Here is a 15510-nt window from a genome sequence, read left to right as displayed (position 1 = left end):
TCCATGATTTTATGATTCTATGAATTAATTTACCATTGTCTTCAATGACTGCGATACTTCCAGGAAAAATCTGTAGAAGAAACTGACCATCAAAGTTTTCTTATAGTCTTTGTTTTCACCACCAGCTGAGCCTGGAAGAGCAATTTCTTTAAGAACTAGTCTGCATGCCTCATCCAACATTTGTTCATTCCAGTGTCTGTTAGGAAGAATAATAGATATAATCAGACCAGGACTAATAAGAAATAAATACAGATTGCAGTAATATATGTGTACCATCAACCACAGACATAATCTTGCTCACAATGAAGCCAAAATATTGATTCTCATAATGTTTGCAATTTTTAAAATGGTGTAGATCAATGTTGCTCACAGAGCTGAGCTCCCATAAGTAAACTGAATTAAGTGCTATGCCAGCATTTTAAATAAACAAATACATAATTAAACAAACCCTATTACAGCTTTAAAGCTGCTTTAGCAGCCTTACAGATTCTCACCATATTGCAGATACTATCCTATATTTGAAGAAAAGTGGATAAAGATATAGATGCAAAATGTAGGTACTTTCAAGGAATCTAATTAACTTTACATTCCCTGAAAGCATTGTCTTCTTCAAGTATCTCAACACTGTTAATTCTCCATAGTTACGCAACCACAGATATCAAAATATTAGTCTCTTAGACTAAATTTAATCATGTAAAGCATCAAAAAATAATAAGAACTTCAACTAATAAAACAGTTGCATATTAAATGGCAAACCAGGTCAGTGGGGCTTCATTTAGTGTTGTTTTTATGCTGCTTGAATTCGCAATTTTTTTCCTCCAAAACTTAGAAAGATGCTACAAACTGGGAGGGAAAGTAAGGGACTAATTCCAGAGATTATTGGGACCTTGTAGATGAAGAGATGTTGAAAAGGTAATGACTTGACTTTTGCTTCTAACTTTATTGGGCACATCTAAAGTTCTCAAACTTCGTATCTTTTAGAGACAAGCTGAAAGACTCATGTACACTGATGAGAGATTATCAAATGTATGGGATACAGAGTAATTTACCCATACTTGGGTTTAGGAGCACAACTGACTGATGTGTACCTCACCCACCCATCTCACAGCTCATCTCTCTTTTCTCACTGCGTAATTCACATTGAAGTTGCACTTCACGTGCAAACTCCAAAAAGTAACAATCCTGAAAAGTCATCATTAAGGCTTGATCATTCAGTTGAACATACAAGACACTGGTCAGGCAAATGAAGTCTTTCTGTACTTTCATGTCCCAAGGAACATGAACCCAAGCTTTCAAAGTCCATTTTCTCAGAGACACAGACAAGACAGAGAAATTTTACCTTCCAATAAGTGTCCAACAGGTTTGTTTTGCACAGACTGTTGTCGAGACAGCACCTCCATAGAAAATGCTTAGATCCTTTATAACGTCTGTACCTTCTTCAAAAAAGACTCTCATCCCAGCATTAGTTATTGGAAGAGCATTTTCCCGTCTCGGTGCTTGTCGAAATGCAGAGACAAACTCCCCCTAGGCAAGATCAGAGAGAAGTGCAGACATGTAAGTATCTAAAAGTAGAACTTGTTATTGCACTATGTGAAGCAAGAGAACAAAAAATGAAGAGCACAAATTCAACTTCCTGAGCATTCAAGACCATGCGTTTTCCTCTCTTAACCTTTCAGTAGCTTCACCATCTTTGATTTTCTAGCAGCTCATACCCAATCCTCCATCACCTACACAGTTCAGATGACTTAGATTTTTCATGGTAGATAACTGGAAGAACATAGTGTATATATAACAAGACCATAAGTTTAGAGGCTTCAAGGTATTGCCAAACATCAATATTCAGTCCCACATCCACGCTTGCAAACCCAGTATCTATTAAAGACTATTATTCAGTTCAGCAACATTCATGGAATCACCACATGCATCCAATCTTATCCCATTTTTAAGAAAAATCCTCAGGGGATGACAACGCTTTACCTATTTGATGTCAGCTATACCACAAGTGAGCAGCCTGCTTTGGTGAGCCCAACAGCAACTTGTCCAAGATCCCTTTCCATAGACAACTGCTATTGCCCTCATCATTTTAGGGCAAACTTTTGTCTGAATATTACTGCTTACATAGCATTGCCAGCTGAGTTGTGTTTTTTGGCTGAAACTGGGAAACAATATGGCACTGAAATGAACAAATGTAAGTAATTTACGAACGTGAGCCGTAACAGTGTGAGTTTAAACAGATGGATTATGCCCCCTCCTGCTATTTATTTCGCACTCTTTAACTCTGCATAGAGCAAATCTAAACAAACTAATAATGAATTATTACCTTCCTAGAATAGGGAATATGGATAGAGACTAAGATCTCTTCTGGTGTAATGGTATTGTTACCAACTCCATCTGCAAAAATATCACTCAGAGGAATCTGTCGCTTTTGCCCTAAAAAAAAAATAAAAAAATCTCCAATCCAGAAAATTCTATACAATTGTGCAATTAACACATATCAACAGTATTTTAATTGGCAAGGAATACCTGGTGCGTCCCTGAATAAATAACCACTACAGAGCTTACATAAAAAAGATCATTACATAAAAAATTATCAGTGATATGTTCTATAAATTCAAATGGTTCCTCCATCTTCCATAACATCATAATACCAGATTCCTAAAAAAGAACCCAGAGGTCAATCCCCATTCTGTAATGCTCCCTTCTGATTCTGTCATGATGATCCGACCCTCACTCCTGTCAATCTATTCCAAATCTCTGTAGCTGCTATCATAACTACCTTTCATTCTAAAACATAAAAAATGAGGAAGTAAACTGAGTGGTAAAGAACTTCTGTAAAAATAAAAAAAATATTAGGTGGGTGGGGCTTTTGTTGTTTAGGTTTTGGGTTCATTTCTTCTTTTCTTTGTTTGCTTTTCCCCTGAGATTCTGAACATTTCCAGGAGTCCATTTCCATGCTATTGCTTCTTCCTTTCTCTTGTTTTTATTCTAAATGTGACCATACTTGTTATTCTATAATATATATTATGAAAGTCAAATTTTTCAGAAGGGGAGATGACTAAATTCTGCAAAGAACCTATATCCCTAAGAGCCCTTTCAGCTCTTAAAACCTCATTTATGCTACAGAGATGGGCTATCTCCTCTTACCTCTTGAAGCCAGATTGAGCATGCAGTTGCTGGCTGCCAGAACAGGATTCAGGTCAGAAGTTGATTTTCTACTTATGATGTTTCCACCAAATGACTTGAAAAATTAAAGTTGTTTATGTTACCTTTCTCTATAATTATCATATTTTTATGTTAAGTGACAATATGACATGCAAACTATATGTACATTTATACATTTTGAAAGCTACAAAAAGAGGTATTGATAGAAAATTCATGGCAAAATCAAAACTAAAAATGCAAGTTCAACTTCTGGTCATGACCAATGTCACATTTGTTAAATTTTTTTCAAATTGTAATTGCAAGTAATTCCCAACATACAGCAACATTTCTTATCTGCTCTCCACCCAGAGTTCTCAGTTGCTGCAAGACAGCACAGAAAACCCTCGTCTTCTCTTCAGGGAACTCGGCAATTGCATTTGTCAAGATGTCTTTCACTAGAGACAGGCTGCAGGCAGCTCCCAGGGTTAATCCTGTAACCAAAAGATTATGAAAGTGTAATGTGTGCCTTGCTTTATTGCCTGGGTTTTGAAGTGTGTTCAGATTGTACAGTTAGGACAGCTCATGTGGGCTAAGGCAGATAAAAAGAGAGGGGCCTTTGCATTTTAAAGGAACTGGAACCTTTCATTTCAGGAGACTGAGGGTAAAATCCCTAGAAATGATGATATTGAACTAATACCTCACCTCTTCTGCTTAAAGGGAAATCCCTTCTCTGCTTCCAGCTGCACATCCCAACTGACTTCCCTTGCACCTTGCTTTGACTGAGTAAACATTTAGGAGACATTTCACACAAAGGTGAGTCAGCTTCAAAATGCTTTCAACAGACTCTTCCTATTTTTGGGCATGATTTTCATCCTAATTTGATCTTGCTTTGCATATGTACATTCCAGTTATTCTTCTAAGGTGTGGGTAGGCAGCATTGGCAGCAAATCCCCAAACAGTCCTAACAATGAAGATAGTATCCTTTTTCCCCTAGAAAGACAATTCATATGCATTTATTTAAGATTTTTTTTTTGTAAGATTATACCTCTATTTTTTTAAAATGGTACAAAGTGCCTTTCTATTAAAGTAATTATTTACATAATATATGAATGTTTTCATTTAATACTGAGATTCAATTAAATGTATAAATGAAAGCATAAATAAATTTAATGAATTTTAATCAAGCAAAGCAATATTGAATATTGTGTATTTAAAAGAAAAGTTTAATCAAAACGTATTTTGGATTTAAATCTGATTAAAGAGAGGAAATGCTATTTCTGGCTGGCAAACTAAACTCCGTATCTCTTGTTTTAGAGCTAGTAAGTCTCACCTTCGAATACCTAGTTTTTATTTACACACTTTAAAGAAGCAGTAAGAATTCTCCCAGTTTCTTTTCAATTCCTGGCTACTTTTCAGATAAGAACAAACTAGTCTTTGAATAGAACTGCATGACTGATCTCAAATAAAATCGATATTCTAACTGCAATGACAGAACCATCAAACACAGTTTACCACTTTAAAAAAAAATGGCTTCAGGCATATAGCAAGTAATTTCATCAGATATGACTTTCCTTAAAACTTTGGCTATAAACTTGTACAAGGTAATTTTTATTCAATTACTTTAGGCTATTATAGCAAGTTGAAACTTATTTCTAGAATTTATTTAAAACCTAAAACCTAGTCTAACTAAAAAATCCCTTTATGCTTATTATAAACATGTAAGTTGAGGTAATTTTTAACCTATTATAATTAACGCTGTTATGATTGAGAACAAGATTAGTTAATGCATATCAGCTATGCCAGTTTAATCACAGCCTTTTTTCTAATGTAAGCAAGCATGCCACATGCTAACTCTCCCTGTGGTTCTGTATGTGTCTCTCTCTGCCATTCAGCAGAGCCTGGTGCAGCAGTCACAAAGCAAATCCTGCATGACTGAGCACCAGAACCAGTATAACCAGAATAATCACCTTCACACTAAGGCCCAAGATAATATTGCTGGTCAGCTCTGCACTGTGTCACCAAGACAAAACCTTCCTGCACTGTGATGTTGGAAACAGCCCCCTTGATCTGGGAAAAAGCCAAGCATGCTTAGGAATGTGTTGCACAACATTTCACATCTTCAGAACTCTGGAATGGTGCAGCATTCCTTACTCTAAGAAATCTCCTGTTTCTGAGAAAAGTAAAGTCTACTGACCATCATTTGTATGTTTCAGTACATTCAGATCTGGGATCCTTGCAGGAGCAATAAGAACTGGATGGAACACACCTCTGAATTTCATGTCAGGCCCTAAAAGAGGAATAGACTTAGACAAAAGGCTTTTCCATAACAGCTCCCACCGAAGGGAACGTAAGCTTAAGGATGAAGGTGCAAAAAGAACGACAAATGTAGCCCCACTCTGCTCATGCACACTGGAACTAAAGCAACAGGAGCCATTCTGATCATGTACATACCCACACTGGTGTTCCCAACCACAAGAGGTGCTTTAGGGTGGGTGGCTTTCAGATCCAGCAGTTCTCCCAAGCTTACAGGAGAAATCCACGTTACTCGCTCCCCACGAAAAACCAGAGTTCTTTTTGGTTGATTTTCTGCCATTCTCTGATGGAGAAACATGGCAGATTTAAATATTTAGACATACAGACAGAAGTGAGGTCTAATAGACACTAGACTGAAAGTCAAACATGTTCTTAAACAACAGCAGTTCTATATAATCCCTTAAAATTGGACAAAAAGGGGACAGAAATGTTATGCTGGCTCATTGCACAGTGGTGAAAGTTGAGACTATGTGGGTGAAATGTCTTCAAGTAATTCCAGTGGGCTAATAAACAAGATTGATAATAAACAGTTCCCTAGCAAAAGACATAGGAATAGATCCTGCAAATGCTAAAACTGTTAGAAAAGTGATAAAAAATACTTAGGGGGTTATTTGCCCACTTAGCTTGCTTGGAGAGCACACTGACAGCAGCATCCCCTTTCAGATTGTGAATGCACTTAAATGTCTCTAGCTGTTCTTGCACTGTTCTCTGATCACCTGGAAATAGCTTGTGAACCAGTGCTGGTACAAACACACAGTCAAGAACTTCTGTCATACAGTTATCAAACTTTCTCCAGAAGCAGTCAGCTAACTACAGAGAATCTGGCTTTGAATCTCTACACTGACAATAAAGCAAAACAACCAGCTTTTCATTTTTCTAGGGAAAATACTGCTGTCAATAATTAAGGATACCTAACACTTTCCATTCCAGCTGTTTATATCTTTGGCATGCCTTAATCACTGGGGCTAAACATTTTCTGATCTGGTTATCTGAGGCTATCTGAGAACAGACTAACAAAACTATTAAGCCACAAAATTGTTTTCCAATGTCAAAAATTGTTTGCCATTCAGTTTGCTGCCGAATATTCGTATCTTCAGCTGCTGGACTGAAAACCCAGTTTAGGTTGCTTCTTTATCTTCTCACCTAACACCTAACTCTACAACTTCATTTTCCCAATATGACTTTTTTTGGTGTGTGAATATTCAATAAGCTTACTGGGCAAAAAATGCAAAAGGAATATAATAACATTAAAATGTTTTGGTATTTCTTCTGATGAATTACTGCTAAGCAGGACTCAAGAATTAATTTTGAACAGAACATCAGAATAGTCTATAAGCAGCAAAAGGTACCATTAGTTCTGGAGGGAATATAAGCTCCTGGGTGGGATCTAAGGCCTGGAATTCATCTGTTGAAAACAGGCTGGAGGAGACCTTAAAAAGAAGACAAGAATTAAAAAGACCTTAAAAAGACCAAGAATTTTGTCTCGTCAATAATTTCATACAACAATAAAAGCAAAAGCAAAACCAAACCAGGAGACTGCCACTGAAGTCAGTAAAAAATTAGTCATTTCATTATAATTCGGATTTGTTGTTAGATCATCACATATCATTTGGAGGCGCTGAGGTGAAAGAATTGTTAATAACATTTTCTTACATTTTACTGCTAACACAAATGACAGTGCAGAAGCAAGCAATTGAAGGACTAATTATAGGATTCCTGTAGTTCTACTATAACAAATTAACTTCGTGCCAACCTAAAGTATTCACAACCCAAAGAAATAGATCAGATACTACTGAAAGAAAATTGAGAACAAGGTGAAATATTTTTAGGGATAAGAGGTTTCACATAAAATCACAATCATAGCTCTAATTTTTATGACTGTATCAATTCTTCAGACTCAAGTCAGCAGTTTTCCTAAGAGACCAGTACTTAGAGAAGCACTGATCATTGATTTAAGCAGATTTTGCATATGTTCTAAAGTCTTGCACAAGATAATTCTCAGTGTATTGGCAGAGCTTAGACTATTAAAATTACTGCATCTAAAGAGGTCTTTAAATCTCAGCTCTGGAGATCCAAACTACCTTATACAAACTATCTGACACAGCACTGCCTCCTCATACAAATATACACACAGAATCCTCAATTTTTCAAAATACTTCCAAATTTCTTTAGGGAGTAATAAAATATCATATTTATCAAATACTACATGTCATATTCTTTCTCTAAGTTTTATATTGAAGTAGGGTCAGTAATATATTTAAACTTTACCTTCTCTTCATTGTCAAACAAATCATCTTCCTGATCCAAGCAACATTTTCCATTTGTTTTCCTTTGACAACAAATGGATTCCTAAAATAGGAATATCCCATTAGTGAAATACTGCCCCGAATGGAAATGAGTCAAACCTCCTAAGATAAGAGTGACTCTATTTCAATAAAGTTCTAGATGAAGTTTAATAACAAACAGAATTAGAAAGATTAAGTGTTAAAGGAGTGATATTAAAAAATAATTCAAAATCATCAGATGTTGAAGTCCTTAATACAAAATAATTCCTACCATGTAGAATTCAGTTTACATTGTGAGAGCAGATATTGATGGTCTGTATTGTTTCCTTTACCAACTGTTCACTCCCATTTCTCCTCTGTAGGCTTCTGACACATTGGATTGCATGATAAATTACTGAGAACATGGATTGAAATTCTGTTTTTATTCATGCCAGTACTAACCCACAGTAAACCACATGGAGTTACTTCAGATTACTATTCATAATCCAGGCTAGACATCATGTGCATTTGGGTTAACCGATTTTTGTAATGGGTTAGGCCATTTACTCAGAATGACATCTTTAAACGGGGAGAAGGAATGATCTTGATGAAAATCATGATGGCTTGTCTATGCATATACACTGATGGCCCCAATCTAGAAATCCTATTGCCACTACTCCTTACCTTACAGAAGGTTTTACAGGCATCTAGGATTGGCCTGTATCCAGTACAGCGGCACAAGTTCCCTGAAGGAAAGAAATCAGTCAGAAAAGCTCTGCTCTAAAGCCTGTGGCTTTAGAATGTCATGTCTTCATGTGAGTCTTGTGTTTTTGAAGCTCAAGGAGAAGTATTAGCTCTCAAAAAGACACAACTGAACAGTGTCACAGGACTTAGGACTCTGCAGCTCCTTACAAAAAATACTGTTGTTTCAAGGGGAGTATGAAAGAGCTGAGATCTGCACGAGAGTGAATACTGGCTATAGCTCAGTATGCAGAATAAGGGATTGTACAATATTCTTCACCCACTCTAAATGTTGCTCTCCTTCCCCCTGACCTTTTTCTAGAGGTGAAGGAAATTATTATTACACCTCTAAGTTCCCCACACAGCACTGTGACTCTAGAGCACAACAAATGACAGAAGGCTCTTTTACCAAAATAAATGGTCACACTTTCCCTTATTGAAGATAGTCTGCATCTCTCTGCCTTATCTATTTTAATCCTACTGCAAAGGGCCTATCCTGCAAGGCTTATGACATTCACAGTGCCAGACCTTGGAGATGCTCAGATGCAGCTGCTTCTCCAATATGACATCATTTTTGCACACCTGATTTTAAGCACTTCAAAAGACACCTAAGGGGATGTTTTGAACACCTGAAACAATCCACAGCTCCATGTTTCATTTTCCAGGAGAAAAGAATGACAGTGAATACAAGGTCTGCATCCAGTAGCAACTCTTCTAGGAAGCACAGTCGAGTACATCATCCATGCATGCAGGCATGTATACTAACACAGGCAGGCACTCATCTAGACAAAGCATCTGGAGAAATGCTTCAGGAACACACCTGCAAACTAAAAAGTGACAATATTTACCAGCTAAAGCTGCAGTCATCTGCTCTGAAGTTGGTTGTGGGTGGTTTCTTAGCAAAGTGTATATGGACATCACCATTCCAGGCGTGCAGAAACCGCACTGGGAGCCATGGCACTTGGCAAGTCTTTCCTGAAATGACATACCACAAACAACGCTCCTTTCAGCACTCATCTCCATTCTAATGAATGCTCTTGTAAATGGGAGATGCCATACAAAATGTTGCCTTCATAATAAACCAGACTTTAAGCAATATCAAATGAGAATAATTACTTTGAGGCACATCTTACTAAAGGAGCTAATTAGCCTCCAGTGGACTTCTTTTTTGCATTTATACTAAAACGTGAGCCAAAGGGACATTCTCCAAGATGTGTCATTAGCCCAAAGAGAGCAAAGCCTGACCCACTCCAACAATCATTACATACCAACTACTTGGTCAGACTGTCAATATTAAAGATCCATCATGAGCCGTGTCATCAGCCTTGGTCAAGCAACCACCAGAAATCAATGTTGTCCTCTGCTGTCATTTAGGAGGGAAAACCACCACCTCATGAAATTCCTATGACCTAAAAGCTCTGTCACTAAAGCCATCCCATCCAAAAAAGAAATCAGTAATCGTCCCATACAGTGATGCTGTACTCTCACCTGAACCGGATGAATCCGGGTTTTTGTACTTCCAACACCTTCCACTGTAGTCACTGCTGCACCATACAAGGAGCAAATGGGAAGCAAACATGCATTGGCTGAATAGTGTCTTTGGAACATAAAGGAGAATAAAGAAAATGTTTATTATTTTAATAAACAAGTCTGAGTATTATTTTTCAGTCAATCAAGACATAGTTCATACTTACAAAGCAGCCACTATTAACATTTGGAATGAGAAGGGATCACTTGCTAGCTATGTCTCTTGTCCTCCATATAAAAACGTATCTATGAGGACAATTCCATGGAATTTACATCTTCCTTAATATCTTAGTCTTTTCTAATTGCCCTCTTGTCTCTCTTGCCCATAAGCAATCTGTCAATTGTATTTTGGAGGAGGAAGATAGGGAAGATTGGTGTTGTCATTGGAAGGAAGTAAAGAATTAATGCTGCAAATTTTATAATCAAAATTCTGATCCAAAGGAAATTCTAATGTAAAATAAATATCGTTCTAAATAGGAACAACACACCAAAATGAAAATTCTTCAACGCATTTAATAATTATAATAAAATTATTTGTTTTTTTAATACAATTGAAATGTTTCCTTTAGGAGTCTGCTTTAATTTTAGCTCTTTCATTAACTTTAAACATTTTGTGTTGCGTTCCAAGATAATGTAACTGCACAAAAGGAAAACTGGAATGTTTTTTCCCCACCTAATAAACACTTCAATGCACAGTCACATGTAACCATTTAACAATTTGATTGGAGTTTTTTCGACTTAAAAGCAATTTATTCCAGTTTTTAGCTTAATGAAACTTTGGTTTTGAGTTTCAAAATCTTTCTCTTTGTAGGTAGTGGATAACAGATGGGGTTCAGTATTAAAGGGCTGGTAAGACTCACACTTCTGCCTACCTTTTCACCAATCATATGACAGTATCCTGGTTTTGGACGGGACAGAGTTAACTTTCTTCACAGTAGCCTGTGTGAGGCTGTGTTTTGGATTTGTGCTGGAAACAGTGCTGATAACACAGGGATGTTTAATTACTGCAGAGAAGAGCTTACACAGAGTCAAGGCCACCAACAATGAGTAGGCTGAGGGACATGAGAAATTGGGAGGGGACACAGCTGAGATAGCTGACCCAAAATGACCGAAGTCATATTCCACTTCATATTGCCATATGTGTGCAGCATACAGAGCTGTGGGAAGAAGAAAGGGTGGAAGGTCTGGAGTGATTGTGTTTTGTCTTTCCAAGTAACCTTTATAGATGGTGTCCTGGCAGTGGCTAGACATCTGCCTGATGATGGGAAGTAGTGAGTAAATTGCCCACTTTGCTCACTTTGCTTTGTTTGCACTTTTGCCTTTTTTTTTTTTTTTTTTTTTTTTTTTTTTTTTTTTTTTTAAGCAGCTTTTGCTTTACCTATAAAACTGTTTCTCTTTTACCCTTCTGATTCTCTCCCCCATCCCATTGTGGGCAGTGAGTGAGCAGCTCACTCATGGTCCTCAGTTACCAGCTGGACTTAAAACACCATACAGAGCTTCAGGTAGGAGCCACTTTCCAATGGTCAAGCCAAAGGGTCTTAAATTAATGCCTCGTACAACCTCTTGCAGGGACTGTCAGTATTTATAAGCAAATCAAGCATTTGAGTATGATAGTTCAGCAAATTTACCATATAGCTGAATCAACAGCAATTTTTACAGCATTCTCTTTATGGATTAAATTGACCCTTCCTCTAGATTCTTTTACTATTAAGTACGAGCTCTACAACTCTGTTTTTAAAGTTTCATATCTGGACATAGTATCTACGATCATAAAATTTTCTGCAGTTTTCAAAACACTCTGTTGAGAATACCGTATCTTCTTTGAAGCTGGCTCGTAAGTTGATATCATCACGGTGCAGGCACCACAGCCACCTCCTCCACAGCCATACTTAGTTCCTGTGAGACAGACTGAAAATGCTGTTATTAGGGAAAATAATTATCTGGTTCCATTCTGGTCTTTATTCCACTCAAAGGCTTGAGGCCACCTTTTTTCCTAAACTCCTAAGAACACAGAGTCAGTTTGTTATAAGCTTATGTATTGGACTCCTTTCTATATTGGAATAAAATTTTCAATGAAAGTGAGATGGAAGCTAAGGAATTACATGACCAAAATCCTCTTCTCAGGAAAACAGGAGACTTGATTATGATTTATTTTGGAAGAGGAGTAAGTTGGGACAAAAAAGGGAAGTGAAAAATAGTTCTCCAAGTGAAAATATGAAAGGAAGAAATGCGTAATGGGGCAAACCAGCTGTATACCTGAAATTCCAGTGGAACACAAACCAGTTTTGTAGTTTCTCCCAGAAAGCAAATTTATAATCAGGATATTTGCCTTGCATATCATCTGAAAGATCACATTTCTGAAAGAAGTGCTCATTTCTGTGAATCTGGAACAGTGGCCAATCTAAGACTGTGAATCAACAAATAGCTAATTAAATGTTCCAAAGCCACCAAAAAGAAGATGCCTTTTTGCCTCTCAAAATTCCATCAGCCTCAGGCTCTCATCACAAGACCTCTGCTACCAGGAGAGATACTATTATGAAGCCTGGGGACCTCTATTCTGTCAAGCTTTATATATACTGACCACTAGGTTTTTAGACTTCTTTATGAGGTGGGAGGGGAGGAACACAGACACGTATTCATTGTGTCTTGCGGCATAACTTTGTGTGTTTACAAAGCCAGACTAAAAATACAGCAGCTCAACTGAAGAATATTTGGATTAAGAAAAAGACATTATTTAGTGTGGTTGATTTATCTTAAAGGAATCACAACTTCCTTAATCTGGTAATTAAACCCTGAATTAAAATTTATTAGAATTTTGCTTGAATAAGGTTTTCACTTGAGTGACTTTAGGGAACAGACAAGAAAAGGATACGCCTCTTTCGCAGATAAGACAAGAGCATTTGTTCAGGATCAGCATTTTTCTCTATTATCTACAGCAAGAAAGTAAAAACAAGGTTTAATTGAGAAACCAAGGCCTTTCAAAATTCAGGGCACAGACTACATTCATACAAAGCCAGAAGAGAATCCTTTTCTGGTTCTCTCATAGAACTACACTAATTGCCAAACACCGCAGGAGAGTTTGGGCTCCTTCTCAAAATTCCTTTTCAGATACATTTCCAGACAAGACGTGTTAGGGCACCGTCCAAGTACTAAAAATAACTGCTGCTCAGTGAAATGTTATACTGAGGGAACTGACCTTCGGCCACACTAGAAATAAAAATGCAGAACTTGAAAGACAGCATAAAGAACTAACTAACGATTTGCAGATTTTAAAGTCTCCCTGGCACCCTGACGTACTGGAATAAACATTAGAGGAAGCCTATAAGGCTATCAGCAGTAGCAAATTCTTTTCTAGTTTTATTTATATTAACTTTCCCTTGTTGTAAGAAACTGACAACAGAGAGCATCAGAAATCCCCACATTCTTGGTTGAGTACAGTATTTCTTATTCAATCACTTAGAATCAGCTAGTTCCTTACAGTAGCTTTGAATCAACAACTAGTCCTTGCAATATTATCTTTATGGTCAATAGTCCAAATTTGGGCACTGGAGTCTTGCTTTCAGTTGTGCCTCTGAAAACCTGACACCATCAAAGATGAGAAGCCAGACATATAAACGGAAAGAATGGTTTGCTTACAGCCAAGTTTGATACCCAGCTGAGTGTGTTTCACTTTGACACAGTTTTTCTCCCAAACACAGCAGGGCTAGCCAAAATGGGATGCAACCATCCAACCTTCTTCTGGAGGTTTGTGTGAGGATTCGGTTACACTCGCATGAATAATTCTGAGAAGTCAAATCTGTGCCCTTCGGGGTTCCTTCAAGCACAGCAGCCCCACTTTCTCCGGGCTTTACTTACCTTTCTGCCATTCACATAGAAAACGAGCTCCTCAGCCGCCGCGGCCCCTTGCAGAGCCATCGCTCGCAGCCCCGGATCCGGCAGCAGCAGGGAAAGCCGTGCGGCTGGAGGAGCCCCGTTCTGCGGGGCGGGGCCGCGGGGCGGGCGGGGAGAGCGGGGCCGCTCGGAGGGGTCCCCGCGCCCCGCCGGTACCACCCGAGCCACGGGCTAACATGGCCATTATTTCCAACGCCCTGAGCTGACTGCGAAGATTTATTTACCTCAGCCTTTTAAGGTGTCATTTAAGTGTTCGAAAGCTAAGCCGTACCTCACACTTTCTCAAAGGATACAGGTGTTCCTGCAGAGCAAAACGGCAACATTAACACTGTGCACTGTTATCAGGTTCTTATAATAAAATCACCAAGAGTAATTTTAAATTGAGATAAAATCCAGCAATGTAATGATCATGAGACCAAAGGGATTTTTGGTTATATTTGCATTCACAAAATAATCAGCAGTAAGCTCTAGATATCATAAACATTTGTAAGGGCTACTTGTGCAGGCAAGGGTTTATGCAAAAAAATACTTTCCTCTTTCTGTATAATCAAAATATATGGAATTAATTTCCTATAAAATTTCAATTAGATTGAGTAAACGTGAGAAAAAGCAACTTCAAAGCTATAAAAAGAAGTTCAAATTACCTTATCCTCAGCAAAATTATCCTAATTCCTTGTAATGGCTACAAATTGATTTTTATGTCAAAAACCATGAGCTGCTTTTGCATCATTTCCCTGGAAAGAGCTTCTAATATATCAAATGACCCGGTAAAACAAGCATATATAGTGAAGGTTCAAAGACAATGCAACATTCTTTATGCTGCTTTTACATGTTCATTTTGTGATCACATAGATTAACAATTAAAAGAAATGCAACCTAGTAAATAACAAAGTGAGTTTTCTCTGTATTCTATTGCTGAACATCAATTTGAGCAGCAAGAGTGAGGATGGAGAAAACAAGGAAAGAAGGGCAGTAGCAATAATATGATTTTACAGTTATTTAAACAAACTTCTGTGCATCTTCAGGCCACTTTCTTTATTCTTTTCTACTTTGAAAGACATCTATACTGAAGGAATGGAAGAAATGAAGGCATAAAGCCCTAGGCCTTTTACTTTCATTGAAAATTACATGCTTGTATTTGAGACACCCTAGCAGTCCAGCAGTAACTGCAAACACATGAGGCTGCGTGGAACAGGACCTGCACAGAAAAAATAATTAAGCCCATCCCCAAAGAGATGATTTCTTTTCTGAGAAGATAAAGCATGTGCCTCTGTTTCCAGCTTTCAAACCGCAGGCAGTGGAGAGAAACAACCACTTAAAAAATCATCGTGTTTTTCTGCTGCGGTGCCAGCACTGGGAACACAAGTTTTAACAGGTATTTCTTGAAGGTTTCTAATGACACAGCTGGTGATGTTGATAAATACTGGAAGCTAGCAATAACATTTCAATTAAAAATAAATTAATTGCAAACATGGTAAAAAAAAAGGAAAAATGCTCAATAATTTCTATGTATACTTCTTTTTAAAAAATAACTTTGAAGGATAGAATCTATCTCTCCAGCCATTTCTGCACCTCTTCATGATAGTCTTGCTAACGGGCTGACATGCACAGCATGTTTCAGAAAGAAAAAATC

The 15510-nt window shown here is 37.6% G+C and overlaps 1 protein-coding gene across 4 annotated transcripts in view; it reads right to left on the bottom strand.

The window, feature by feature from the left end:
• Positions 1–13981, bottom strand: part of AOX1 (aldehyde oxidase 1) — a 36750-nt gene extending 22769 nt beyond the window's left edge. The window contains exons 1-15 of one of the 4 annotated variants that reach the window (XM_063400240.1): positions 13842–13981; positions 12859–12916; positions 11798–11894; positions 9948–10056; positions 9308–9434; positions 8403–8464; positions 7723–7803; positions 6804–6884; positions 5593–5737; positions 5336–5428; positions 3481–3632; positions 3145–3238; positions 2321–2430; positions 1340–1524; positions 34–196 (exon numbers count right to left, since the gene is read on the bottom strand). In XM_063400240.1, the coding sequence (XP_063256310.1) occupies positions 34–196; positions 1340–1524; positions 2321–2430; positions 3145–3238; positions 3481–3632; positions 5336–5428; positions 5593–5737; positions 6804–6884; positions 7723–7803; positions 8403–8464; positions 9308–9434; positions 9948–10056; positions 11798–11894; positions 12859–12916; positions 13842–13901 (1617 nt within the window). In that variant the 5' untranslated portion in view covers positions 13902–13981. Of the gene's footprint in view, positions 1–33; positions 197–1339; positions 1525–2320; positions 2431–3144; positions 3239–3480; positions 3633–5335; positions 5429–5592; positions 5738–6803; positions 6885–7722; positions 7804–8402; positions 8465–9307; positions 9435–9947; positions 10057–10858; positions 11895–12858; positions 12917–13841 lie in introns of those variants that run through there. The other 3 variants (XM_063400243.1, XM_063400241.1, XM_063400242.1) reach the window with 3 other exon arrangements.
• Between the last annotated feature and the right edge of the window lie 1529 nt (positions 13982–15510).

Source organism: Prinia subflava, chromosome 6, assembly GCF_021018805.1.
Source record: "Prinia subflava isolate CZ2003 ecotype Zambia chromosome 6, Cam_Psub_1.2, whole genome shotgun sequence".
Classification (NCBI taxonomy): domain Eukaryota; kingdom Metazoa; phylum Chordata; class Aves; order Passeriformes; family Cisticolidae; genus Prinia; species Prinia subflava.
Note: the sequence above shows the minus strand (reverse complement) of the source record. Positions and strands in the feature narration are given on the sequence as shown.